This window comes from Hippopotamus amphibius, chromosome 1 (genome assembly GCF_030028045.1).
Source record: "Hippopotamus amphibius kiboko isolate mHipAmp2 chromosome 1, mHipAmp2.hap2, whole genome shotgun sequence".
NCBI lineage: Eukaryota > Metazoa > Chordata > Mammalia > Artiodactyla > Hippopotamidae > Hippopotamus > Hippopotamus amphibius.
In genome coordinates, this window is record NC_080186.1 from 151,413,193 (window position 1) to 151,438,355 (window position 25,163).

The window sequence follows — 25,163 nt, forward strand, 5'->3', positions numbered from 1 at the left end:
CAGACCTGATTGAACTGTTGAGGGATAGAAACTGATCAGGCAGATAAAACGCTTGGCCTTAATTTTGTCAAGCTTCAAGGTTCTGTTTCTCAACAAAGCTTTGGCAAACAGTAGGAATTTGGGGCCAAGTGTCCAAAACTGGAGTTGGGAGCTGGGAGTTCTAACCCTGAATGGCCGAGTAACCTTGGCCAAATCCTCCTCCCCTCTCCAGGTCGCAGGTCTGGGGTCTGAGCACAGACTGAGGTTCTGGCGAGGCCCCTCCCAGCTGGTGACATTCTAAGATTCCAGGAGCGAAGGAGCTTGGGGGGCGGGGGGGGGGGGGGGGAGGGAGGAGGCGGGGCGAGCCCGATTGGCCCCCGAGCGCCACGTGTCCGTCCCGGGAGCCGAGGACTGTCCTCCCAGCCCGCCCCTGCGCCGCGGCTGCTGCAGCTCTGCTAACGGGCTCTGACCCAGCGAGCTCCGCGTCCGCGCGTCCGTCTGCTCGTCTGTCCGTCCGCCGCAGGAGGCTTCCGCTGCGCGGTGAGTAGGTTGAGGCCAGAGACGGGATTGCTGAAGGGGACCCCTTCCTTCCGGCGGACGGCAGGGATGCGGGGGTCGAGCCATAAACGCCCAGTCATCCTGACCCACGCCTGCCGCCGGCTTCGGGGAGGGCCGCGGGGATCGGGGACCCGAGGGCGCGGTAACCCGAGAGGGTCGCGGGCAGGGCCTGTCTGGGGCAGCGCAGTGGAGCAAATCCACGGTCGCAGGCGGGGAAGCGGAGGCAGAGGGAGGGGAGGGGAGGAGGGGGAGGGTCGGGTCGGCTAGGTCGAGAGTGTGGTGGAGGGGCGTGCGGTACCGGGGCCGGGGCCGCGCAGGCTGCTGGCCCTGCTTTGCGCGGCTGGAGAGACTTTGAAGGCCCGAGGTTGGAGGCAGCAGGCCGGGGGTCTAAGGGCCCGCGGGGAAGGGTGTGGCTGAAGCCGAAGACTGAGGGCGTAAAGGGTCAGACCCCGCGGCTGCACCTGAAGTGGCTTGTGTGTGTCGTTGGCGGAGGGCTCTTTGTGTGCAGACTGATGAGGGACAGGCTGTCCACACCTCAGGGCTCCAGTGGACCCTCCCGCCCGCCCTCTTGGGACCACTCCTCACCTTTAAAGGAGACTCCCAGCTGGGCTCCAGGGGCCTTGTGATGGGGCAGGGGCCCCATCTTTCTTCCTGCTCCCCCTCAGCCCAGTTTTGGCCTTTCCAAAGCTTGGGGGCTTCAGGTGACTCCCCAGGTACTACCATGGGAGTGAAGATACCCTGAGTCGGAATCCCGGCTCCACCAACAACTTGCAGGGTGACCCTGCATCTGTAACTTTCCCTTTCTGAGCCTCAGTTTCCTTCCCCAAGTCCAGAGCTGATAAACCTAATGCCTCTCACAGGAAACAGGGGCTGTGAAAACGGATTTATTTGTCAGCTGCAAGGAGTGAAAACGGATTTATTTGTCAGCTGCGAGGAATGGTTACAGGCTTGGGAAACCTGGCCTACCCTGCTAGGCTCTGCAAGGGGAAGGGGTGGGGGTCCTTTCGGAGGACGATCCACCCTTTGCTTCCTCCCTCCCCCTCCTTTTCTCTAAACTCGGGTGGGTCTTCCCTGAGAATTCCAAATTTGGACATATGGCTCCTGGATTTGTAAAAGAACTTTGGTTTCCCTGGTCCGCCCTTTTCTCTCACTTCCCCTTCCTCCCCTCTACCCAAAGCACACCTTAAACTGCCGGCCCCACTGACCCAAACAGGATATCGTGAGCGGCTTGGCCCTCCCTTTAGGTGTGAGTGACCGCCCAGCTTCAGCTGCCATGGACCCTGCCCTTTTGGCTGTCAGTCCCTGTGCCATGGCAGAGGGCACTGGCCTGGGGTCCAGTGGAAAGCTGGCTCACAGTTCCAGGTGCTAGAGGTCCTTGGGCAAGCGCCTTCTTTCTCTGTGCCTTAGTTACCCTTCTGTAGCAAAGTCTGCTGCACTGGCTGCCACTTGCAGTGCTGGGGTTCTAGGGTTCAACTGTTCTAAGATGTAGGATTGTGGAAGTAGGGTGGGGCAGAGGCCTCTATCCCCCTGTGCAGCTGTGGCGGTCGCTCACCCATCTTTCTTTGCCTTCCACTCTTTGTTCCTGAGGCCCAGGCTGCTGGGATACAGAAAATATTTGTGGTTTCTGGGTAAAGGCCACAGCTGTTGCTGGGGCAGACTGTGGACGCGAGTGTGCAGAGGAGGGGGCTGCGCCTGGGAAGTGGGGGAGCTTGTTCCTGGGACGGGATCGGGGAGCTCTGCAGTGTTGGGTAGCCGCCAGCATCTAGAACATCTGCACTGCAGCACCCAGGGGGAGCCCTCGGCCATCAGGCTGCAGCCACACCCAGTCTCAGCCTCTGCCCTGCCACCAACCCAGCTGGGGCCCTGAGCACACTCCTACCCCTCTGGGCCTTAGTGCCTTCCTCTCTAGTGGGATAAGAGCTGTGCCCAGGGCACCCAGCTGGTAAAATGGGTTGGGGCTGCCTGGCTCTTCTTCATTCATATACCATTCTAGAATTTTCCGGGGAGGTCCAATAGTGTCACCAGCCTCACCCCACCCAGCCCCTCCAGGATGCTTCCTGGGTGGGGACAAAGCACAGGATGTGGTCTCCACCTTGATTTTCGAGCATGCATGTCCCGCTACCTCCCTTCCAAAAGAGGAGAGGAGGTCTTGGGTGAAGGTGCCTTTATTCATCCTTTTAAACTTCTTGGTTCGAAATCCAGCCACACTCCCTTTCCTCCTGGGGTTGAAAACCCTCCCCACCCACCCCACCCGCAGACTGGCTGGGGAGGAATGCCTGTCCTTGGGTTCTTGGAGACTCAGATCCCCCATCTGTAAAATGAGGATGAGGTTGCTATTCCCCTCATGAGATGATAAGATGGCAGGTGTGAAACAGTGGCTTGTGAACTGTAGAGTGCCTTGCCCAGAGAATCAAGTGCTTCTGTGGTGTGGTGCCACGGAAGGGTGTGGTGCTTGAGAAGGCAGGTGAACCGAACCTCAGGTTCCTCATCTGCAAAACAGGAGTCCTTGTAAATAATAAAAAAATAGTAACTTCCATTATTTATTGAACCCTTCTAACTCACCAGGCCTTGGCCGAACGCTTCATATGTTAGATGCTGCTACCATGCCCGTTTTGCAGATGTGGAAACTCAGCCCTCCAAAGTTTAGGATAGAAAGAATATTAACACTTATATAGGGTGTCCTGTGTGCCAGGGCGTCTTCTAAGCACTAGATGTGTCTTAATTTTTTTCGTGCTCGCCACAGCTCCTCTGAGGTAAGCATAATTTTTACCCCCCATTTTACATTTGAGGTTAAGTACGTACCCAAGGCCACCCAGCTCCTAAATAGCAGGTCAGGCTCCGATCTCAGGCAATCTGGCTCCTGCCTCTGTACTGGGAGACACTATGCTTCGCTGTCTCTCACAAAAGTGACTTGAGCTGGGATTCAAACCCACGCCAGTCCAGCTCTACACCCAGGTCAACCGGATCATATCCTGGGGCCTTATCCTGCCTGAAGATCAATGGTTCTGGGTCACAAGAGGGAAAGACACTGCTCTCTAAGAAACCCGAGTGCCGCGAGCTGGGGGGGGGTATGCCTGGGCACAGGGCTGGGAATGGCATTTACTCTGGCTTCATTAAAGGCAGGTCCTGGAGGGCGAAGGGGCTGGTCCTTAGTGTCTTCCTGCAGACTGGGGGAGGAGCCATCAGGAGAGGGGAAAGAGAAGGAGCTAGATTTTGTAGGCCACGGGCCTCCGAAGGTGGGGGTACACACACCCTGGGAGGCACTAAAGATGATTTTCTGGGATGTAGGAAGAAACAGACCTCTTATTATATATGCTTTTAATCTTATGCTTAAAAAAGTATATGTTTGTTTATCACGATGAATAATCATTGGTTTTTCTTTTGTTACTGGTGGCGTATAGGATCAAAAACATTTGCAGGTCACTGTGCAAAAATTTGTCAGCTTCATTGGGGTGGGAGATTCGTCTGTCTCCTTGTGTGTTCTACCCCCAGCTCCTGCCAATGGGCGTGCAGGAGGTGCTCAATAAATAGGTTTTGAAAAGTGAGCCTCTGCTTAATCACTCATTTGCTTTATGAGCTGGACAAGTTACTTAACCCCTCAAGTTATTTCCTCTCCTGGCTGTATAATGATTTTGAAAACAGTAGGCAAGGAGATTCCTTTTTATTCTGTGATTTTTCAAGGGAGTTGCTAAAGACTAAAGTCACTAAAGGAAGCATGAAAACCACTCACTACCTTTCACTCAACAATCCTTAGGAACCACACTTGGGAGTAGGAGTACATTAAGGAAACATACACAGTAATTTTAAAGAAAAGGTAAAGTCATCATTCACACAGATATAAAAATGGTCATGTGCTAAAGATTTTATTCTACTCAATAATCAATGACTGGACCAGGCAGATGTTGGAACCAGATCAGAAAAGAGTCAGTAGATGCTTTTATATTGAAAGGAATGTACATAAATTAAAAAAAAAAAAAAAAAAAAGACACAGAAACTTCGTGATGTGAGACCAAATTAAACAAAGGAATTAATTTTGCAGGCTGGATTTAAACACTGTATATTTTATTGTCTTTGTTATTTTGGAAGTACAAAATGAAATATTGGTTCACAAGTAAAAAAAAAAAAAAGGAATGTACAAATGGAGGCAAACTGGTTTTTCCACCAGAGGTGGGGGAAGGGAAGGGAAGTCCACTGAACCTTTAAAAGATAGGATGGAATGAATATGTCTTTAAGAATTATTGTGAATTTTTACAGATTTTTTGTTCTTTCTCACAATACCTTGGAGACAAGCAGCCTCCATCTAATTGACGAATGATAAATCCACAGGGGTTGACCCAAGCGACTCATGAGTACATGGTTTCAGAGTCACACAGTGGTTCAGAGATGGGAGAAATCCCTCCCGGCTTCCTAGAAGAGTTAGCACAAGCACCTAGGAAAGTTTTCAAAAATTACCAAAGACCAGGTCTTATTCCTGGCCTGTTGAATCTCTGGGGGTGGCCTTATGCTTTGGTAAGTTTGAAAAACTCCCCAGGTGGTATTAATAAAGCCAGAATTGAAAAGACACTGGTTTTGATGCTAGAAGGCTGTTAGAAAATACTAGTGGGGGCTTCCCTGGTGGCGCAGTGGTTAAGAATCTGCCTGCCAGTGTAGGGGACACAGGTTCAAGTCTGGTCCAGGAAGATCCCACATGCTGTGGAGCAACTAAGCCCGTGTGCCACAACTACTGAGGCTGTACTCTAGAGCCTGTGAGCCACAACTATTGAGCCCACACACCACAACTGCTGAAGCCTGCATGCCTAGAGCCTGTGCTCCACCACAAGAGAAGCCACTGCAATAAGACAATAAGAAGCCCGTGCACTGCAATGAAGAGTAGCCCCCGCTCTCTGCAACTAGGGAAAGCCCACGCGCAGCAACGAAGACCTAATGCAGCCAAAAAAAAAAAAAAAAAAAAAAAAACCACATAGCATGTTCCAAAAAAAAAAAAGAAAATGCTAGTGGAAGAGATTTCTGGTTTAGGGGGGAGAAGGGGAGGGCAGACAAATCAGGAAGGATGTCAAGGGCCTTGTGTGTCAAGGGCCTTGTGTGCCAAGCTCAGAGGGCCTGCATCAGAGGAGGCCATTGGAGATGACTGGGCAGAATCCCTCTAGCACTCCTGGGGTACGGAGGTCGGGGTGATTTTTTTGTGTATATGATCTTCCAGGTTATTTATACAATCTCAATTTTCCCATACCCTCCACACCTGATCTCACCTCCTAATACTCAGCATCTCCTCTCTCCTTCCAAGGTACACTCTGTTCCTCCAAGTCCCACAGGCTACCGTTTGAGGACAGAGATGCTTTTCTTATGCCAGTGTTTCTTCTCTCCTCTTTTTTATCCTTCCTCTACTTCATTCCATTGAGTCCAAACTCTTAATTTTTATTTTTTTGGTTGTGCCAGGTCTTAGTTGCAGCAGGCGGGCTCCTTAGTTGTGGCATGTGAACTCTTAGTTGCAGCATGTGTGTGGGATCTAGTTCCCTGACCAGGGAAGGAACCTTGGCCCCCTGCACTGGGAGCGTGGAGTCTTAACCACTGCACCACCAGGGAAGTCCTAAGTCCAAACTCTTGATTGTGTACTTCTATCAGCCCTAATATGATGGAAAGCTAAAGATGCAGACATCAAAAATGGAACATGAAAGGACAAGATCAATTTAGAAAGTTGTAGTATTCTCAGCCTGCATGTTGTGCCCAGTACCCCACTTTGGAGACCACTGCTCTAATAATGATGATTGGATGATTGTGATAATAGAAGCTACCACTAATTAAACATTTCCTCTGAACCTGACCATGCTAAGTATTTTACCTGTCTTCAATGAATTTTCACAAAAACCTTTATGAGATTATCATTTTAGAGATGAAGAAATTGAGTCAGAGAGAAATGATGTAACTCACCCAACGTCATGAGCAGTGAAGGTGTGAACTCAGGCCATGACTGCAAAGCCCACATTCTTTATTACAATGCCACCCTGCCTCCTTTGTAAATGTTTGGGGCTTTATACACATTTTATGGATGTGGAAATTGAGATTCATATTTAGGTAACTTACAAGATTACAAATTGGTAGAGGGCAGAGCTGTGACTCAGTCAGATCTCACCTCCAAGCCCATGCCTTTTGCAGGACTTGGACAAGACCTTCTGTCTGGCTCTCGGTTTCCCCAATGCTATAGTTAGGCAGTGGTGGTTGAGCCAGCCCTGCTATTCTCTACCCCAGAGTGTTCCTCCTGGAGTCAGTCCTGATTGCTTGCAGCTTAAAGGACTAAGTCAGGAGCAGCCACAGCAGCACAAGGCCACCAGGCAGCTCTATCCTTGAATGGGTTTCTGGCAAATGGGTTTCTGGAATGATCTGCCATGATGAGCCTTCATGGAAATCCAGGTCTGAAGCACTTCAGGGTTCCAGGGAGGAGAGAGGCACTGGTGTAGAGTCTCCATACCTGCCAATCCTGAGAAGCTATTTCAACCAAGATGATGAAACTTCCTTATTGGGGGTGGGGTGGGGATAGAGAGGAGTCCTGTGACTTTGAGGGAGAACTCTCCTAGGACTGATATTCTGAGATTTTGCTGTGAAAATCCCTGGTTGATGTCTACAAAAGCCTCTCACATCCTCTCTGGGTTTTCCTAAAGAAGGAATGATATTATGCACATTTTGCAGATGAAGAAACTGAGGTCTAGGGGCTTTCCTGGTGGCACAGTGGTTAAGAGTCTGCCTGCCAATTCAGGGGACACGGGTTCAAGCCCTGGTCCAGGAGGATCCCACATGTCATGGAGAAACTAAGCCTGTGTGCCACAACTATTGAGCCTGTGAGCCACAACTACTGAGCCCACACGCCACAACTGCTGAAGCCTAGAGCCCATGCTCCACAACAAGAGAAGCCAACGCAATGAAAAATCTTTGTACCGCAGTGAAGAGTAGCCCCTACTCGCCACAACTAGAGAAATCCCGTGCGCAGCAACGAAGACCCAATGCAGCCAAAAATAAATAAATAAATAGATACATAATAAAATAAATCTTAAAAAAAAGAAAGAAACTGAGCTCTAGAGAGGCACCCTGGCTTGTCAGAGGTTACGGAGGGGCAGGTTGGGAACCAGAACCTGGGTCTTTTCCTTTGGCCTCTTCCTAACATTCCACTGCAGCCCGGGCCCGTGGCTCTGTGGGGCTTCTGACCTGGGGGTGGCAGGCAGAGATGTCAGCCATTGTCGCTCATCCTCCCTGAGATGGCTTTACCTCCTCTAGAAAGCAAGAGGCTTGGAGTAGTGGATTGATAAGGGCTCTCTGGGGTTCTGAAACATTGGCTATAAAACATTTATTTAGGCAATTTGAGAAGGGTGGTCTGGGTCACCCTGGGAGGGATCAGAGCCCCTCGTACGGCGCCTCTGTGATTAGCTCCAGAGCGTCCCTGAGCCTTCAGAGGAGGGGCTGTTGGAGCTCCAGCCCCGCTGAACTGCAATCAGAACATCTAGTTCTGGAAGTTTGCTTTCCATGTATATACAAAACGTGCACTCACAAGAGGCACACATAAACTGCTCTCAGAGCTGGGAGTATTTTCCCAAAGACTTGGAGGCCCCTGCTCTTAGCCAGCAGCTGAAGTTTCCAGCAACAAGGCCAAAGGAAAATGCTGCGAGGCTGGAAGTGCAGGTGATGGGCCTCGGCTGACTTCCTGGGCCTCATGCGGTCCCTTTTTGTCTGCTGGCCTTGGAGCTCCCTTACCTTTTGCCCACACTGTCCCCCAGGCCTGGGGAAACCCAGAGCTGGCTCCTGGCCAGACCCTAGGGTAGATGTGGGTTCCCTCTCCCCCTCGGGGGAGTTTCTATTTCCTGAGGAGAGCTCAAGTGTGTACCAAAGGGCCCCTGGTTGTCAGGGAAACAGCAAGGTTTCCTCAAGCTCTGCTGTCAGCTTGCTGTGGTTACAGGCAGATCACTGTCCTCTGCTCTTCACTCCTAAGCCCATCTCGTGTCTGTCTGCTGACTGCGGTTTGGGGGACTGCAAAAGTACAAAAAGCCCCAGTTTTGTACTTAAGATAACCTTGAGTTCAGAGATGAGCAATGTGCCCAAGGTCACACAGTTGGTAAGTGACAGAACAGGCTTGAACCCAGGCCTGTCTGTCTGACTCCAAACCTATGTCCTCCCTACTGTGTTGCACGTCTCCAGGGGCCCCAGAGTGAGAGCAGGAGTACGGGCTGAGATCAGGGGCTGATTTCCCCTCAGTGTTTTTGTTTGTTTGTTTGTTTGTTTTGTTTCCTTTGGCAGGGGTGGGGTGGGGTAGGGGTAGTGGCATGTGAAGAACTGGAAGCATCGAGGTTAAGCATCTCCTTTGTTTCTACCCCCTGTTCTGGTTCAGCTCCTTGTAGGTCTTACTGAATGTAAGTCTGATAGAGTTTGTTATTTTTACTTCTAAAAAGTCATACATAGACATGGTTTAAAAAGATCACATTGTGCAGTCCTGACTGAAATGGACAGCACTTGTCCTTCTTTCTCGTGTCATCCCAAGAAGGTTGCGGCTTTTCCATCTCTGCCCTCCTGCCGAGAGTGCTCAGAAGCCCAGCCCCGCCCCCTTCTCGTCTCCTTTCCAAAGCAGCAACATCCCTTTTTACAAGTCTTCTTAGGGAGGATGTCTTTGTTTCTTATCCTTCAGTGTAGACCCTGTGTCCTGACACCCCTTTCAGTGAGGTCATGTGTCCTGTTTGTTTAATCCCCACCCTCACCCGTTATCTGTCCCATCAGAGAAAAACACAGAGTCTTTACAGCGGCCTTAGGCACTGGTCCCTTAACGCCACATCCTGCTGATGTCCCCACTCCACTCCCTGCCACCGTCAGCCACACCGAGCTCCCTGGCCTCACTGCTCTCAGGTGGCCACATGGTTCATGAGACCCTTGACCACTCCACCTGAGATGACACTCCTTGTTACTCTCTCCCAACCAAGCTTCATCTTTTCTCCTTAGCTTTCATCATACACATTTGTTATACTTCCCCTTTATAGAGGAAGCGCCAGAAAAGCACATTTTAGAAAGTCTCTTTTGTTTACTGCTGTATCCTCCGTACTTAGAGCGGTGCCTAATCGGAGTAGATGCCAAAGAAACCATAGCACATCAGATATTTGCAACAGGTGACCCAGAGCCGCTTGAGGGCGCTCATCTACAGGGCTGTTAAGCCCTGAATTCTAGAACCTGTTCTTGGTGACTTGGGAAGAGAGCATGCATAGTGCAGATGGCATGGACCCTGGGACCTAGACTTTGTTGAATTCAGGTTTTTTTTGTTGGTTTTTTTTAAGTATACTTGATTTATAATGTTATGTTAGTTTCAGGTGTGTGGCAAAGTGATTCAGCTTTTTCAGATTCTTTTCCAGTATGTGTTACCACAAGATATTGAATATAGTTCCCTGTGCAACACAGTAGGTCCTTGTTGTTTATCTATTTTATGTGTAGTGAATTCAGTTTTAAGCTGTATGATCTTGGGCAAATTATTTAACCTCCCTGAACCCCCATCCTCAGTTTCCTCCTCTATAAAAAAGGGGAATTTGATGCCAGGAAGGATTGCTATGAGGATTAAGTGAGACAGCATCTGGGAAAGTGCCCTGCATGGCCTGGAGGAATCATGCTGGTCAGTGGTCGTGCCCTCTTTCCTCTCTCAAGTTCTCCTGGTTCCAAGAGTCTTTCCCATCCTGGTGTGAGCATCTAGACACTGGCTAATCCATCCATTATCCTCCAAAAAATATGCCTGGCCCTGAGCTGGGTCTTTGGGTGTGATTTAACCTGAAGGGCTGGAGGCAGCTGGAAAACAGCAGGGGGAGCACACTCTCCCTTGGGAGGAATGAGGGTGAGGAAATTTGGGGGAAAGAATGGAGAAAATCAGACTGCAGAGGAATCTCATGGCATTTCATTTTTCTCCACAGTGTTTTCTGCTGTGTAACCCGAGACCATGGCCAAACTAGCACAGGTAAGGAGCCTCTCCCCTTCTGTAGTACTTCCCCTGGGCCTGGGCTTCTCCTAGAGTCACTGGGCCTGCAGCACAGATCCCTGGTACCTTCAGTTTAAAAGGAGCTGGAGAGGTTCTCAGGCTTTGCTTGATCCTGTTACAAGTCGCAGCTCTTTCAGATGCAAGTGACCAATGACAACAAAACATTCTAAGCAGAATGGATGTGTATTGGCTCACATGACTAAGAAGCCCAGGGCTTCAGGTCTGGCTGGATCCAGGGGCCCACGTGATATTGTCAGGATTCTGCCTCAGTGAACTGGACCTCCTCTGGGTGGCTTCATTCTTGGACAGATTCTTCCTTGATTTTTCACACTATCCACCAACAGCTCTAAGCTTCCTGGGCAGCATGCAGGAAACAACATAATTTATACCAAATGATTCCAGGGAAAATCCTAGGTTTGTATTTCATTGGCTAGGCCTGGGTAACTTGGATCTAGGCAATGGTGTTGGTCCCAGCTGAACTGCATGACCCAAGAGTGGTTCCCCCAGGAAGGGAGATGGATACTGGACAGGCAAAAGCATTAGAGGGTCCTCTCTGCTCTGGAGGTGGGTGTATTCCCTGTCATACGCATTTGGGATTGTTTCCCTGGCTTGGGAGACCCCAGCCTTTCATGCTGTCTGAGCACTTTGCTGGGCTACAGAATTTGAGGTGTATCAGAGCTTTTCTTCCTGTGTGTGGCCAGGATTTGGTTCCATCCTTGGTCAGAGCTAGGTGTTGTTCTGTGCCAGAGTTTGCCTGAGAGTGATCCTGTTGGCTGGCCTTAGAGAAAAAGACATGGTCACTGCAACGATGAGATTGAAAAGGGAGAATAAAACAAAGGGACCCCGACTTGGCCCCTTTGGTCCCTCATGTCAATCATAGAGCTGTTGGCCATAGGCATAATACAGGAGCTGTGTGATCTTGGGTGAGTTCTTTACCTTCTCTGGGGCCCCAATTTCCATTATGAGGTGATTGAGCTCAATGATAAGTAAACTTTGTTCCCATCTTCATGACTTGCCATCTGATGAGCAAGGGCCTTAAGGATATATATTCACAATTTTTGAAGAGCACAGTGTGTTATATGATGTAGGATCAGTACTCAAAAAAGTCTTAGCCCTGGCCTCCCTGTCAGCCTCTGAGGAGCACACTTTGCACAAGTGGCCTTTCTGAGCAGGGGAGAGTGCTAGTGGTTACAGACAAAGATCTAGGACATGATTCTTACTGCTCCCCATTTCCCATGAGTAGTCATCCCAGAGTTACTTCCTGAGAGCCATTCGAATTGCAAGGTTCTGGATGACCCAAGTGGACAGATCAGGCCCTGGGAGACCAGGGTGGCCGGGACCTAGGGCACACATCTTTGGACTCCTGGTCCAATGCTCCCAGACCATGCTGTCCGCCTAGCTGGCCTGTGCTTTCTTGTCGCCGTGGACCAGCAGCCGTAGACATCCTACAAGCAAGAGTCCTAGGATGGCAGAGCCTTAGGGGGTCCCTTATCCTGTGGGATGAGTTGGAGCCTCCCATGCACAGTGCTAATGCTCTGGTGGGAGCAGTAAAGGAGCTCTGGGGGCATGCAGGTTCAGGAGATAGGGAAAGCTGCCTAGAGAGAGCTACTTGGGGAAGAGCACAGGGCTGAGAGAGTGCTTTAGGTAGAGGGGTTGCTGGAACACAGAGCCAGAGGGGAGGGAACGTAGCATGTGCAGGGCAGTAAAAGCAATGTGGATGCTTGGAGTGCAAGGGTTGGGGGAGGGAGGAGGGGGCTGAATGCAATACAGGTCTTCCTTGACTTACAATGGGGTTACCTCCCAGTAAACCCATGGTCAGTTGAAAATATCATAAGTTGAAAATGCATGTAATCCATCTATCCCACCGAACATCAGAGCTTAGTGTCGCCTACCTTAACTGTGCTCAGAACACTTACATAAGCCTACTGTTGGGCTAAATCAGCTCACACACAGCCTATTTCATAATACACTGTTGAATATCTCATGTAATGTATTGAATACTGTACTGAAAGTGAAAACCAGAATGGTTGTCTGGGTACAGAGTAGCTGGCAGCGTATTAGATGACCACCCTTGTGGTCGCGTGGCTGGCTGGGACTGCAGCTTGCTGTCACTGCCCAGCATCATAAAAGAGGACCCTACAGCACATCACTAGCCCAGAAAAAGATCAAAATTTACGATTCAAAGTACAGTTTCTGCTTGAAAAGTCGAAGTTGAATCAGTCAGGTACTGCCTGTCCTGGAGAAGATGAGAAAGGTCTTCCTTCCACTGAGCTGAAGTTTGTGTCTAATGCTCCCAGTTATTAGTACCTCAACTCTGCTTCTAGTGCACCCCTTCCCTACACACACACACACACACACACACACACACACACACACACACACACACAGGCACAGAACAAGCTGCTCCCTCTTTTCTCTGGTCCAGGTCACCCCCAGTTACTTCTACTGTGGTCTCTGTGTCCTTCTCCTTCTTTCCTTCCAGAAGCGGGAGACTTGAGGCCCAAAGTCATGAAGAAATAGTGTGGTGTCATAGAAAGGCCCAGAGGCATGGCTCTGTGGCCTCTGTTTCACAGGGATGTTCTGGGTTTGGATGCGAAGGTGGGGATAAGAACACTTTGAGGAGAGGGCAAGAGTGGCAGGGGCTGGTGCCTGCAACTCCAGAAGCTGCAGGGAGGAGGCTTGGGTCAGACCCGGTCAAGGCAGCTCTCAGGTGGAGTCCTGGCCGGGCAGCCAGCTCTCTGAGTCACGTGGCTTAGGTTCCCGCGCGGCCTCGGGGCTTCTGCTCTAGCAGCAGCCTGGGTGCAGCCCGGGGTCCAGGCTGCTCCCCAGCTGGCCTCGGGCCCTGCTGAATATTTCAGGGTGGAAAGTCCTTTCTCCTCTCCTCTCCCCTCCCCTCCAGGACACATGAGGCTGGGAACCTGTGTGCTGGGGGAGTGACAGGCAGTCAGGGTGAGGTGGAGACGTGGGGACAGCTGTGCAGGGAGCACTTGGAGATGCGAATTCAGATTGGTGTGAGAATGACCGATGGTGGGAAACCTGGCTAATGTGAAGGACTGTTCCTGCGCCTTTAAATGTGACCAGTGCTGGGGCCCCCTGGGCTCCCCTCTCTCAGTGGCTGTGATCCTGCAGGATGCTGGGAGAACTGGTCTGGCAGGCTATTTATTATCGTCGTACAAAGACCCACATGGGAGAGAGACCGCCTTGCTGCTGGCCAAGCCTGTCTCTAAGGGAGTGTTTTGATTGGGTCTCATGTCTCTAGCATGGCATTGCCTCGTCATCTTTCAGCTGCAGCCTCTGCCCCAAATGCTGCCTTAACCACCACACTGGGTGAGGAGGGAAGAGGGAGAGGAGGAGGAGCAGCAGGAGGGCAGGTGTCAGCTTGCTGCTGGGACCTCTGCCCTTCCTCCTGGAGGCTCCACTTCTATCTTCCCCTCTTCTCCTCCTTCCTTCCTGGCCACTTACAATCCCAGAATCTTGGCAACTTTGGGATCTTGGCAACTTTGAGCATCTGCACGACCACTGAAGAGTCTGGGCTTGCTTTCCTGAATGTTCTTGTGTGCGCTTGGCTCCAGGCCTTTGCCGTGCTCTTTCTCTGTGTGAAGCCTTTTCCTTCCCTCCGCCACCCCCTGGGCCAGCTGTTGCTCATGCTTTAGGGCTCAGGGTAGACGTCCCCTCCAGGAAGTCTTTGATCTGCTCGGGGTGTATTCATAGTCACGTATCTGCCTGTGCACCTGTCCACCTAGGAAATAAATGGTGCCTAGTTGTGCTAAGCCCTGGGCTAGGTGCTGGGAATACATCAGTGAGCAGGACAGACACTCGTGGAGCTTTCTAAAGGGAGTATCTCTTTTCTGGTCCGGGTATTTGGCATGTGTTACTCTTTCCTTCTCTGCCCAGTGGTGTGATCAGGTTGCAGGGGATTCACGGGTGGTGGGAAGAGAGCCGTCTCCCTTTCTGGTCACCCGCCCTGCCAGAACTTTAAATAGCAAGCCTGCGCCCATGCACGCATACCTCCGAGGAGCCAGCAGTGGCAGGCACACACCACAGAGCGTCCAAACGCCAGGCCCGGTCCTGCAGTGCAGGTGCTGGGAGACGCAGGAGGTGGTCGGAGGCTCATCTGCTCCCATGCACGTCTCACTCCTTTAAGGCACAGTTATGTGAGCTACCCTGACCCTCCTGTGAAGCCTTTCCTGGTTCCCTTATCCAGCTGGAATCGTCCTCCACTGTTTTCCCATGTTGCTTTGCCTCTGTCGTGGGGTATTTATTACGAGCTCTATGCTAATTTGTAGGCTAGTCTCTCTCCTCCACTGGGCTGGAAGCACATGGAAGCCAGGCTTGGGTCTTTTTTCTCCCTGAATCTTCAGCCCTCCACATGGGGCCCTGTCCTGGTGCTGTGTGCTTAGTGCCTGGGCTCTGGCCTCCTCGGCCATCCCAGCTCTCGCCGCTCTCTGGGGCCCCATGTTCTCGGGGCCCATGTGGCTGACCCATATGTGACTTCTCTGTGATCCAGCCCATTGTGCATTCAGGTTCGATGTCTAAGATTCTCTGGCTCTGCCTCTCCCCGCCTTCGCCCCAAGGACCAAGCCAGCTTGTCCTCAGTTGCCAGTTCACGGCTCAGTTTATGGGCCCAGGGGAGCAGCACCTCATCTGGGCATTGATTCTGAGGGTGGCTCTGGGTCCCCCACCCTGGGCCAAGACGCCACCCTCAGAAGCTGGCAGCTATAAGGTTTCTGGAGCTGGAGGGCAAAGGGGAACTGGACAGAGATGTGGGTTCTTTGTGACCCCAACAAGTGGCTTTCCTTCATGGGTCTTGGTTTCTTTGTTTCTGTGATAGAGATCATCTTAAGTGCTTCTACAAGATGCTAAAGTAATCACATTCATGGAGGTGAAAGGGCTTTATACACTGTAAAGTGCCATAAACATATGGGGGGGCTCTTGTTACTTTTGCAGGAATCATTCCCACCCCCCGCACTCAGTCTGGCTTTTATCTCTCCTGGGTCCTGGGAAAGGGGTGCAGAGCTGGGGGCTTGACTGAGCCCTGCTCCCATGGGGAAATGACACCATCCTTGGGGCAGGTGGTGGCAGGAGGTACAGGGAGAGTCCTCCCTACCCTTCCCCGGGCTTTCTGTAGCCAGTGCTCCGTGTTCGGGGCAGGGACCTCAGCCACTGTCCAGGTGAGTGACAGTGGTATCTGGGGTAGGGCAGCGCAGGTGGGGATAGAGAGACGTGGGCAGATTCTGTCTCATCATGTCTTGGGTCAGTACAGAGAACTGTGAAAATATACCCTGGGTCTTGCCATGGCCATTGTGGAGACTGGGCTTTGAGATTTGTAACAAATATCCGATCATTTTAGGGACAGCGGGGACCTTTATCCTGTGGCCAGGGTTGGGAGTGTGAGCTGGGGCCGGGGCTGGGAGCCCTGTTCAGGGCCAGGTCAGCGGCTCACTCTCTGCTCTGCTCTCCACAGGGTGCCAAGTACCGGGGCTCCATTCATGACTTTCCCAACTTCGACCCCAGCCAGGATGCCGAGGCTCTGTACAATGCCATGAAGGGCTTCGGTGGGTGCTCAGCCGACGGGAGAGGGGCCCGCAGGAAAGGAAGTGGGATTCACCTGGGCTTGGGGGTGTCCCCACACCAAAAGGACAGCCCTTTTGGTGAGGGGTAGGGTGGGATGGTGAGATATACTCAGTTATTCTTTTGTCTCCTCTTTTTATTATTATAATTTTGTAATGAATTATTCCAGGCCAATAAAAAGGTCTAAAGGGTAGGAGAAGCTTTACCCATAGACCTGCCACCCAACTTGAGAAATAGCACTTGCTTCCTCATAGAGGTGAAAGCTCCACGGTAGGTCCCCCTCCTGATAGCATCACTCTGTCTTTCCTCTTAGGGGTAAGCACTCCCCTCAATTTGCTGCTCATTATTTTCTGTTATTTCCCCTGTCATTGAAAGAACCCTGTCCTGGGTATTAGGACATCTGGATTTTTCTAAGATAGGCTCATTGGGAGACAGTTGGTGAATCCCTGCTCCTCTCTAGGCCCCAGTTTCCTTATTTGTGTGATGAGGAGCAAGATCATGGGCCCTCTGAGCTCAGATACTCTGTGTGCTAGGATCTCTCCCGGTGGGGGCTTGTCAAGTCCCCAAAGATCCCCCCTCCGACACCACTGCCTTGCACGAGCAGAAGGCTGATGCTGCGGACTGCAGGGAGCAGCCCTGGCGGGCTTCCTAGAGGCAGGTTGGGGTAGGGTGACGGGTGCCTCCCCTCTTCTAGGCAGTGACAAGGAGGCCATACTGGAGCTGATTACTTCCCGGAGCAACAGGCAGAGACAGAAGATCTGCCAGAACTACAAGTCCCTCTATGGCAAGGTAACCATGGCAACCAGAGGGCGGGTGGGACGATTTCATTCACCTGTCTGTTCATCCAGGGTCTTTCCTGGGTGTTTTACTCCAGCTTAGCTTCTGTGCTGGCACTTCTGCCCTCCTTTTTTCTTCTCTCAGTCAGGCAAGGACCATTCAGCCACAGAAGCAGCTGCTTCATGCTGGGCACTGTGCTAGGCGTTAGGGCTACGCAGGTGAATGAGACCTGAGGGTGTCAACCCTGCGGACTCGTGGACAGTGGGAGAGACACGCAGTGAACAAGTAAACAGACAACGGCAGGGAAGAGGCACAGTGCTGTGAACTTGAATCCTGCCATTTGCTAGCTGCGTGCCTCTCGGCAGGTTACCTGCAGCCTCTAAACCCATTTCAGAAGGCTGATGATAGTATGTACCTCTAGGAATGGCGATGAGCCCAGTGCTTGTACAGAGTAAGTGCTCATTAAATGTAATTCTTATCATTATAACTGCTCTTCTCCATCCTCTTCCGTCTCCTCCTCCCTCCGCACCCCCAACCAGGACCTCATTGCAGACTTGAAGTATGAGCTGACGGGGAAGTTTGAACGACTGATTGTGGGTCTCATGAGGCCACCTGCCTATAGTGATGCCAAAGAAATTAAAGATGCCGTCTCGGTAAGAAGCGTGGGTCTGTGTGTGTGTGATGGTTGGAGGCATGGTTCATGGGAGATTCCAGACTCTACAGCAAGTCTTCAGTGAACCCTGCACCCACCCCGCACATGTGCACTGCTTCCAGGCGGCATGCCCAGATCCTATCCCAGAGGGCACCACTGTCTCCTCCAGATGGACAGAGGTGGGACAGATGGTGGTGTGAGGCCCACCCTGTGAAAGGGGACCCTTGGCCCACACCCGCACCCCAGCAGCTTACAGTCCTGAGGAAGCAGGACACAGGGAAGTGGAGACAGAGTGTGTCCAACATGCAAAGGCCAAGGGCATTCTAAAGGAGGTCAGGAGGACAGGCCCTGGGCTCGGGGTGGCTGAGGAAGGGAGTCACCGAAGGTGAGAGGATGGAATTCAGCCCGGAGCCTGGAGAGGATTTGGTTGATCAGAGTGGGCTTGAGGGGAAGTGGCAGGGGCGGCTGTGGAGGTGTGTTCAGGATGTGAGGGGCAGCTCAGTCTAGTGGAGGTGGAGAGTGGCTCCCTACAAGGCAGGGAGAGATCAAAAGCCCTCGAGTGTACTGAGCATTTTACAGTTTATAAAGTGCTATGATCTTTGCCTGGAATGAGCTATTAAACATGAATTTGTTTCATAAGCTAATAAACTTAGCAATATAAGAGATTATCGCCTTCTCATTCTTCCTGTGAGTTCAGCAGAGCATCTAGTATCATCTCTGTTTTATAGGTGAGGAAACGGAGGCCCAGAAGGATAACGTTTTTTAATGCACAATCACAAAGCAAGCTGCAGGCAAAGGCAGCACTAGAAGCCCTGTCTTTTGATTCTCAGGACAGCAGCTCCAGATCGCTACCTAAGAGCTGTGTTAGGAGCACCTTGCGTGCTGGGGGTTTCCTAGCTCTGACCATCGCAGGTTCGCAGCTCGGGGCTGGTGGCCTCCCATCCCAGCCCTTGACTCATATGCCCCTTCCCTCCTCCCAGGGCGTTGGTACCGATGAGAGGTGCCTCATTGAGATCTTGGCTTCACGGACCAACGAGCAGATCCACCAGCTGGTGGCAGCGTACAAAGATGGTGAGATGGGCAGGAGGGGCCATTCAGGGTTTTTCAGATGTGTAATGAAGGTGATCACAAAAGTAGGGACCCTAAGACTGTGCATGCACCTTTTTGCCTCCCTCCCTCTAATCTGTCTGCCCATCTATCCATCTAATAAGTACCCGCTCTGTGCTGGGCAGTGTGCTAGGTTTTCAGGATATGGTTGTGGACATCCATATACTTCCTGCCTGAGAGCTTATAGATTAACAAAGTAATGAGGGATACAGACAATAAACAGGTAAACAGATAAACATAATGATGGCATGTTGTGGTGAAGAGTTATGAAAGAAACAGAAAACAAACATCCGACTTTCACTAGGGAGGATGTGCTTCAGACAGGTGGTTGGGGAAGCCAGTCTTGGGAGGAAATGAGAGGGAGCCGGTTGTATGCAGAGTGGGCAGAAGACCCTGGCAGGAGAGGGAATGGCGAGTCCAAAGCCCCTTGAGCAGAATAAGCCTGGTATCCAGTGTGAGGCTAGAGCAGTGGAGGGCAGGACAGGATCACACAGGGCCCTGTAGGCAGAGAGAGACAGAGAGAGAGAGACATGTTTATTCCAAGCCCAGTGGGAAGCAGAGGAGCCCATGATGAGGGTGGGCTTTAAGACAGTCACCACGTTGCTGTGGATTGGAGAAGCAGAGAGAACAATCAGAAGGCTCTAGCCACTGTTCAGGTGAGCAACAGTGATGTCCAGAGGAGGACAGTGCAGGTGGGAATAGAGAGACATGAGCAGATTCCATCTCATGGCATCATAGGTCAGTACAGAGAACGGTGAAAATACACCCTGGGTCTTGCCATGGCTGTCACGGAGACTGAGTCTGGGAATTTGTAACAAATATCTGAGTATTTTAGGGCCAGTAAGGATCTTTATCCTGGTTCCCCAGGGTGTCCTGGGGATGGGACTAGAGCTTGTGTTCCTTCCCCACAGCCTACGAGCGAGATCTGGAGGCTGACGTCATTGGGGACACCTCTGGCCACTTCCAGAAGATGCTGGTGGTTCTGCTGCAGGTCAGTCCCCCTTGGGGCCCTCCCCGAGCTCTCTGCCAGTGTGCAGAGGGCTATGAGCACCTTCTCCTGGTGTCGCGAGATACAGTGGCCCGTGAGGGGTTCCTTGGTGGCGCTTCAGGTGTAAAGTCCTGCTTGGGAGGGGGTGGCCTCCCCTCCCCCTCTGCCCATCTTCTCTTCAAACGTGAAATGGTTTCTCTCTGGCTCACCTGGGTGTGGAATCGGAGTGTCCAGGGTCTCCTCTGTCCCCCACCTTTTCACAGGCAGGCGACCTGCATTTTATACACCCCGTCTCTCTTGTTCTCCTCTTTCCTCCATCCTCTCTCCACAAGTACCGCTTCCCCATCCTCTTCAGCCTCCCTCCTGCCTGGTTTCCTCAGCCACTACACCTACCTGAGGGTGCCAGCCGGGCCGCCAGCAGAGGTGTGGCATCCCCCACAGCCAAGCCCTGCTACTCCCTCCCACCCAAAGATGACATAACAAAGGGCAGAAAAATGCTGTACACTGGTGTCCATGGCTGCATTCTACCTGCCCAAGTTGGTTTTTTTCCTTTATTCATTTCCCCCCACATGTGTCTTTTTAAAATCACACTTTGAGTTAGTTGCTAACATTTAATACTAGGGAGATCTTGCTCCAGAACCAGATCTCTGGCTTCTTTTGAATAATTGGAAGTTCTAGCGCCAGCAGGCGTGCGTTTCGCACAGCTGCAGTGGCTGGAGTCCACATCCCACCCTGCTGCTCGTCCTCTCCCCGCCCGGCCCCATGGGAACCTCTGTGACCACGGGCCCCTTGGGAACAGGCATTGAGGCGTCTCAAGTCCAGCTCCAAGGGCCAGACTTTCAGGAAGCTTTATATATAAATTAAGCTGTCTCTTTGTTTCTTTCACTGCCCCAGGCCCCCTTTTTATAACTGCTGCTCCCAGCTCTTTTCCTCTCACCACCATAACAATCCACATTCCATCTCAAGCAGCTGGGGAATTATCAGGAGATAACATTCAAAAGTGGGAAAGCATGGCCTTTGCCCCCATTTTCAAGGCACATGTTCCAGACAGGAGAGTTCCAGCCTGTATCTTGTAGTCAAGGATGTGGCCTCCTCAATATCTAACACCTAGTAGATGATTACATGGCGTGGGTTGTAAGCCTGCTGGCTCTGTCTCCTTAGGCTCAGTCCCAAAGGGAAGCAGGGGTTTGAGATCCTGAAATGCACAGCAGGGGAAAAAGTAGATAAGCACAGGCTTGACCTCTGCCCACATAACCTAGGCCCGATAGGCCTGGGTCCCGGCCCCTGTGAGTATCCCCCTCTGTCCGATGGGGCATAGGGTGTGGGTGGAGTGACGGGAACACAAGTAGGATCTGGTGCCTCCACAGCTAGTGCGCTCAAGGCCTCAGGGCCCCAGTCTCAGATCCTCGCTGGTGAATTCTTTGGGCTAACAGACGGGAGCCCCTAAACAGAATGCAAATATGCAGACTTCTTACCCCTGTGATATTGTTGAGTGGCCTCGTGGGCCATGCCGGGACTTGTGGCAGGAGTCCTATCCTCAGAGATGTTCTCAGTATGAGGCTCTGCTTCCTCTGGGATGGGGGCATCTGGAAAGACCTTGGTTATTTTCAGGACTCGCCTGTTTGGTCCAAGCTCCAAGGATGAAGGGAGAAGTCAGTGGGAGGGGCCCTGTGATTCATTGCAAAATAGATGCTGTGGTCTTCTTCTTTTTTTTGGGGGGGGGGGGGCATACCACGTGGCTTGTGGGATTTTAGTTCCCTGACCAAGGATTGAACCTGGGCCCTTGGCAGTGACAGCTCAGATCCTAACCACTGGACCGCCAGGGAATTCTGAGATGCTGTGGTCTTGATCCAGTGGCAGCTGTCAGTCTCTTCTCCTGGACACTCTGGGCCACCACATCTTCCCAGTCCTCCCTGTCTCTGCCACTGGCATCCAGGCTTTCTCCCAGCTCTGGTATTTGAACCACGTGTCCCTTGTCTTCCTGCCCAGGGAACCAGGGAGGACGATGATGTAGTGAGCGAGGACTTGGTGCAGCAGGACGTCCAGGTAAATAAGCACCAATGGAGGTCCCCGGACACAGGGAGGCAGCCCCAAGAGAGGGGAGAGGTTGGGCGTCCGGGGAGGGGCTGGAGACCAAGTAATTTGCATCAGGTACCAGAAATAACTGACTCACAGCCGTCATTTATACAGTGCTTTGTTGAAGAAAGGACTTAAGTTAGCTTTCAAAGGTACACAGCATATGTAAAGTTGGTGAGGTGTATTTTGGAGCTTTTCATCATTTGTTCATTTATTCATTTAGTTAATGAATACTTATTGAGCCCTTACTATGTGCCAGGCATTCTGCCAAGCATTGGGGAATCACAAATGAACAAAGTTAGTACTGGGGAGATAGGCATATATTAATCACACAAACACCTTCTCTGTGGATATACCACACATGCCAGGTGTTTTGAGCCCCCACCATGTGCTAGGAACAGTGCAGGGGTAGATACAGAGAATGTAAGACGTAACTCCTGTTCTTGAGGAGCCCATGCCATAGCGGGAAGCCAGGCATATAAATATTATGACATACACTGGATCAAAGCTGTAAAGAAACAGGAAGCCTATTGGGATTGACATATATAAGCTAATATGTACAAAATAGATACCTAATAAGAAAAAAAAAGATTACACACACATACACACACACAATAAATAAATTAAAAAAAGAAAGAAAGAAAGAAAGAAACGGGAAGCCTAGAAGAGGAAAGGAAGGAAAGAGAACTCTGCCTAGGGACATCAGGAAGTGCTTTGAGAACAAATGGGACATTTAATCTGGGCCCTGAATGTTGGGTAGGAGTTTCCACAGAAGGAAACAGAGAAAGCTATACAGATGTATGCAAAGGTCCTGAGGCTGCTGATTACTGGCATGTTCAGGGATCTGGCAGCAGTTCTGAGTGGCTTGGCTGCTGAGTTCTGTCTCGTGTGGTTTCCTCTTTTAGTTAAGTCCCACTTCTTCCCCTTCAGGACCTGTATGAGGCAGGAGAACTGAAATGGGGAACAGATGAAGCCCAGTTCATTTACATTTTGGGAAATCGCAGCAAGCAGCACCTTCGGTTGGGTAAGCTCCAGAGAAGACCTACAGCTGCCTCCTTGGGGTTGTGCTGAGATTTCCTTTCTCTTTCCCATTTCTGCTAATGGAGCATGGTAGCTGCCTCATCGGCAACAGTCCTGCTTGCACTAGTCCTGATTTTATTAGACGGTGGTTTGTGTAGTCCCTCAGAGAGGCCTTCACAAGTTGTTAAGCCGCTCCATCCCAGTGCCAGGCCTGTGTTCACGTTGGAGCAGGGGGTGTGCACAGGGCCTCCCAGCAGATGCGGTGAGGCTGCATGGTGGCTGGTGATGTGCAGGACCTCCCCGCCACCTCCCTAAGTGCCAGCCCTACCTTCCTGGTGGCACTCCGGTCCCGGCCACTGCATCTCCCCTTCTGAGGTCCCTGTTCCTTCTAGTGTTGTGGGACTGCTCTTGACACCCCTGTCTCTGTCTGACTCAGTGTTTGATGAGTATCTGAAGACCACGGGGAAGCCGATCGAAGCCAGCATCCGAGGGGAGCTGTCTGGGGACTTTGAGAAGCTGATGCTGGCTGTGGGTACGTCCTGACGTTGCCTCCCCAGGGCCTTTGAGGGATTCAGGGATTCTGGTCCAGGAACAAGGGGAATTGTATGGTATGGAGATGGGACGGAGAAAATCAGACTGACAGTGAATTCTAAAGGTTTCGCCAGGGCAGCGTGGCTGAGGCCTGGGGGCAGGGAGTTGGGCCTCAGGCACTGACTGCCTCCCACTCTCTCCTCCAGCATGTGTTGTAGGGCCAGAAAGCGCGCTGGGCCCAGGATCAGGAAGTCATGACCAGGAGAGCGGGTTTTGTGGAGCATCTGCCATGTGCTGGGTGCTGCGCTGAGTGTTTACTCTTTAAAAACAACCCAGGAGTGGGCACTGTTCTTGTCTCCATTTCACAGATGAGGAAACTGCATCCCACAGAGGCTGCATCACTTGCCAAGGGGTAGTTTTGTAGTAAATCGAGGGTGCTCTGGGCATGAGGGATGCCAGGAGCTGAGTAGTCAATGGTGGAGTCAAGATTTAAACCCTGGGCTGCTTCTAAATCTGCTGTTGACTTGGAGCAAGTCACTTATGCTCACTGGGCCTCAGTTTCCTCATCTGATAAACGGGGGCAAGGGGTGAGCTGCCTGACCCAGAGGCTGTGGGCACGTCCTGACATTGCATTCCCAGGGCATTCTGGGATTCTGGCCTCACAACAAGGGGCCGAGAGTGGAAAAGGAGAATTGTATGGTATGGAGGTGGGAAGGAGAAAACCAGACTGTCTGTTTGCAAGCCAGACACTTCAAGAGTCAGTATGTCTGAGCCTGGAGTAGGCAGTGTGTTTGTATTTCTTGGGGGAGAGCTATGGCCCAGCCCTCATCTTGCCCAGAGCTGCCCCCCAGCAACCCTATGTCAAGTAGTCGGGTTCTGGCCTGCTCTGCCCCCAAGATCCAGAGGTCCGGCTGGTACCTTTCTGTTGTAGCAGAATCTAAAGAGCCACCTTTCCCAGACGCACCCTAGATGCTTCCCTGACCTGACCCAGTTCCCTGGAGGACTAGAAAGGACTAGATAGAGGAAGGTGGTCTTTGCAATGCACTCCCTACATTACAACAGTCCCATTTTCTGATTTCTCTGTCCCCTGGGTTTGTGATAAAAGTGGTGGGTCTGGGGTGTTCTGGGACTGTGGGTTATCAGGAACCAGGGTTCTTCCCAGGTTTGAACTTGGTGGCCCCCAAGGAATGGAAACAAAAAAGGGCTCAGGCCACCCCATCGTCCTTCTGAGGCAGCCAGAATAACTACCTCTTCCTCCCTCTTCTCAGTGAAATGCATCCGGAGCACCCCCGAGTATTTTGCTGAAAGGCTGTTCAAGGCCATGAAGGTACGTGGTGGGCTTGATGTGAATGAGGTTGGGGGAGGGGGGCTCTGTGCACCCCAACAGGACTGTCAGGACTCTGGCAAATCTTTGGGGTCCACCAGCCAAAGATGCATTCAAGGCATTGGCCACAGGACAGAGTGATGGCACTTTGTCTCGGGTGAGCTCCAGAGCCTGGGGTGCTGCCTGGTCACACACCTTCCCACCCAAATACCTGCTCTGTCCTCATGACTGATCAGAGGGTACAGTAACATCCTGCGCCCAGTCCAGCCAGTCAGCTAGGTTGGAAGTCCATGCTTTTTAAATACTGTTAAACAGAATGTTTATATACAGCATATGTAAGTGAGTGAAAAACACTTTGGTCTTGTCTGCCAAGATTTGGGATGTTCGTCCCTGGGACCTGGGTACTGAGAATAGTGCTTCCCAGGACTTCACACACGTGACACACAGAAAGCGATGGGATTTACATGGCGCGCAGTTATTTGTTGCCAGAGATCACAGGCCCAAAGTCCCTGTATGGTCATCCCACAAAGGCAAGTGGCCCGTAGCCCATCCTCTCTGTCTTACAGCACCAGAGTGAGCTGGACAGCTGGGC

General features: G+C 51.6%; 1 protein-coding gene across 2 annotated transcripts in view; it reads left to right on the forward strand.

Annotated features, from left to right (window-relative positions):
• Positions 1 to 384: 384 nt before the first annotated feature.
• Positions 385 to 25,163, forward strand: part of ANXA6 (annexin A6) — a 50,593-nt gene continuing 25,814 nt past the window's right edge. For both annotated transcript variants that reach the window (XM_057730742.1, XM_057730753.1), the window contains exons 1-11: positions 385 to 519; positions 10,461 to 10,504; positions 15,990 to 16,080; positions 16,791 to 16,885; positions 17,413 to 17,526; positions 18,506 to 18,596; positions 19,544 to 19,623; positions 21,610 to 21,666; positions 22,627 to 22,720; positions 23,153 to 23,248; positions 24,516 to 24,574. In XM_057730742.1, coding sequence (XP_057586725.1) covers positions 10,487 to 10,504; positions 15,990 to 16,080; positions 16,791 to 16,885; positions 17,413 to 17,526; positions 18,506 to 18,596; positions 19,544 to 19,623; positions 21,610 to 21,666; positions 22,627 to 22,720; positions 23,153 to 23,248; positions 24,516 to 24,574 — 795 coding nt within the window. In that variant the 5' untranslated portion in view covers positions 385 to 519; positions 10,461 to 10,486. The remainder of the gene's footprint in view (positions 520 to 10,460; positions 10,505 to 15,989; positions 16,081 to 16,790; positions 16,886 to 17,412; positions 17,527 to 18,505; positions 18,597 to 19,543; positions 19,624 to 21,609; positions 21,667 to 22,626; positions 22,721 to 23,152; positions 23,249 to 24,515; positions 24,575 to 25,163) is intronic.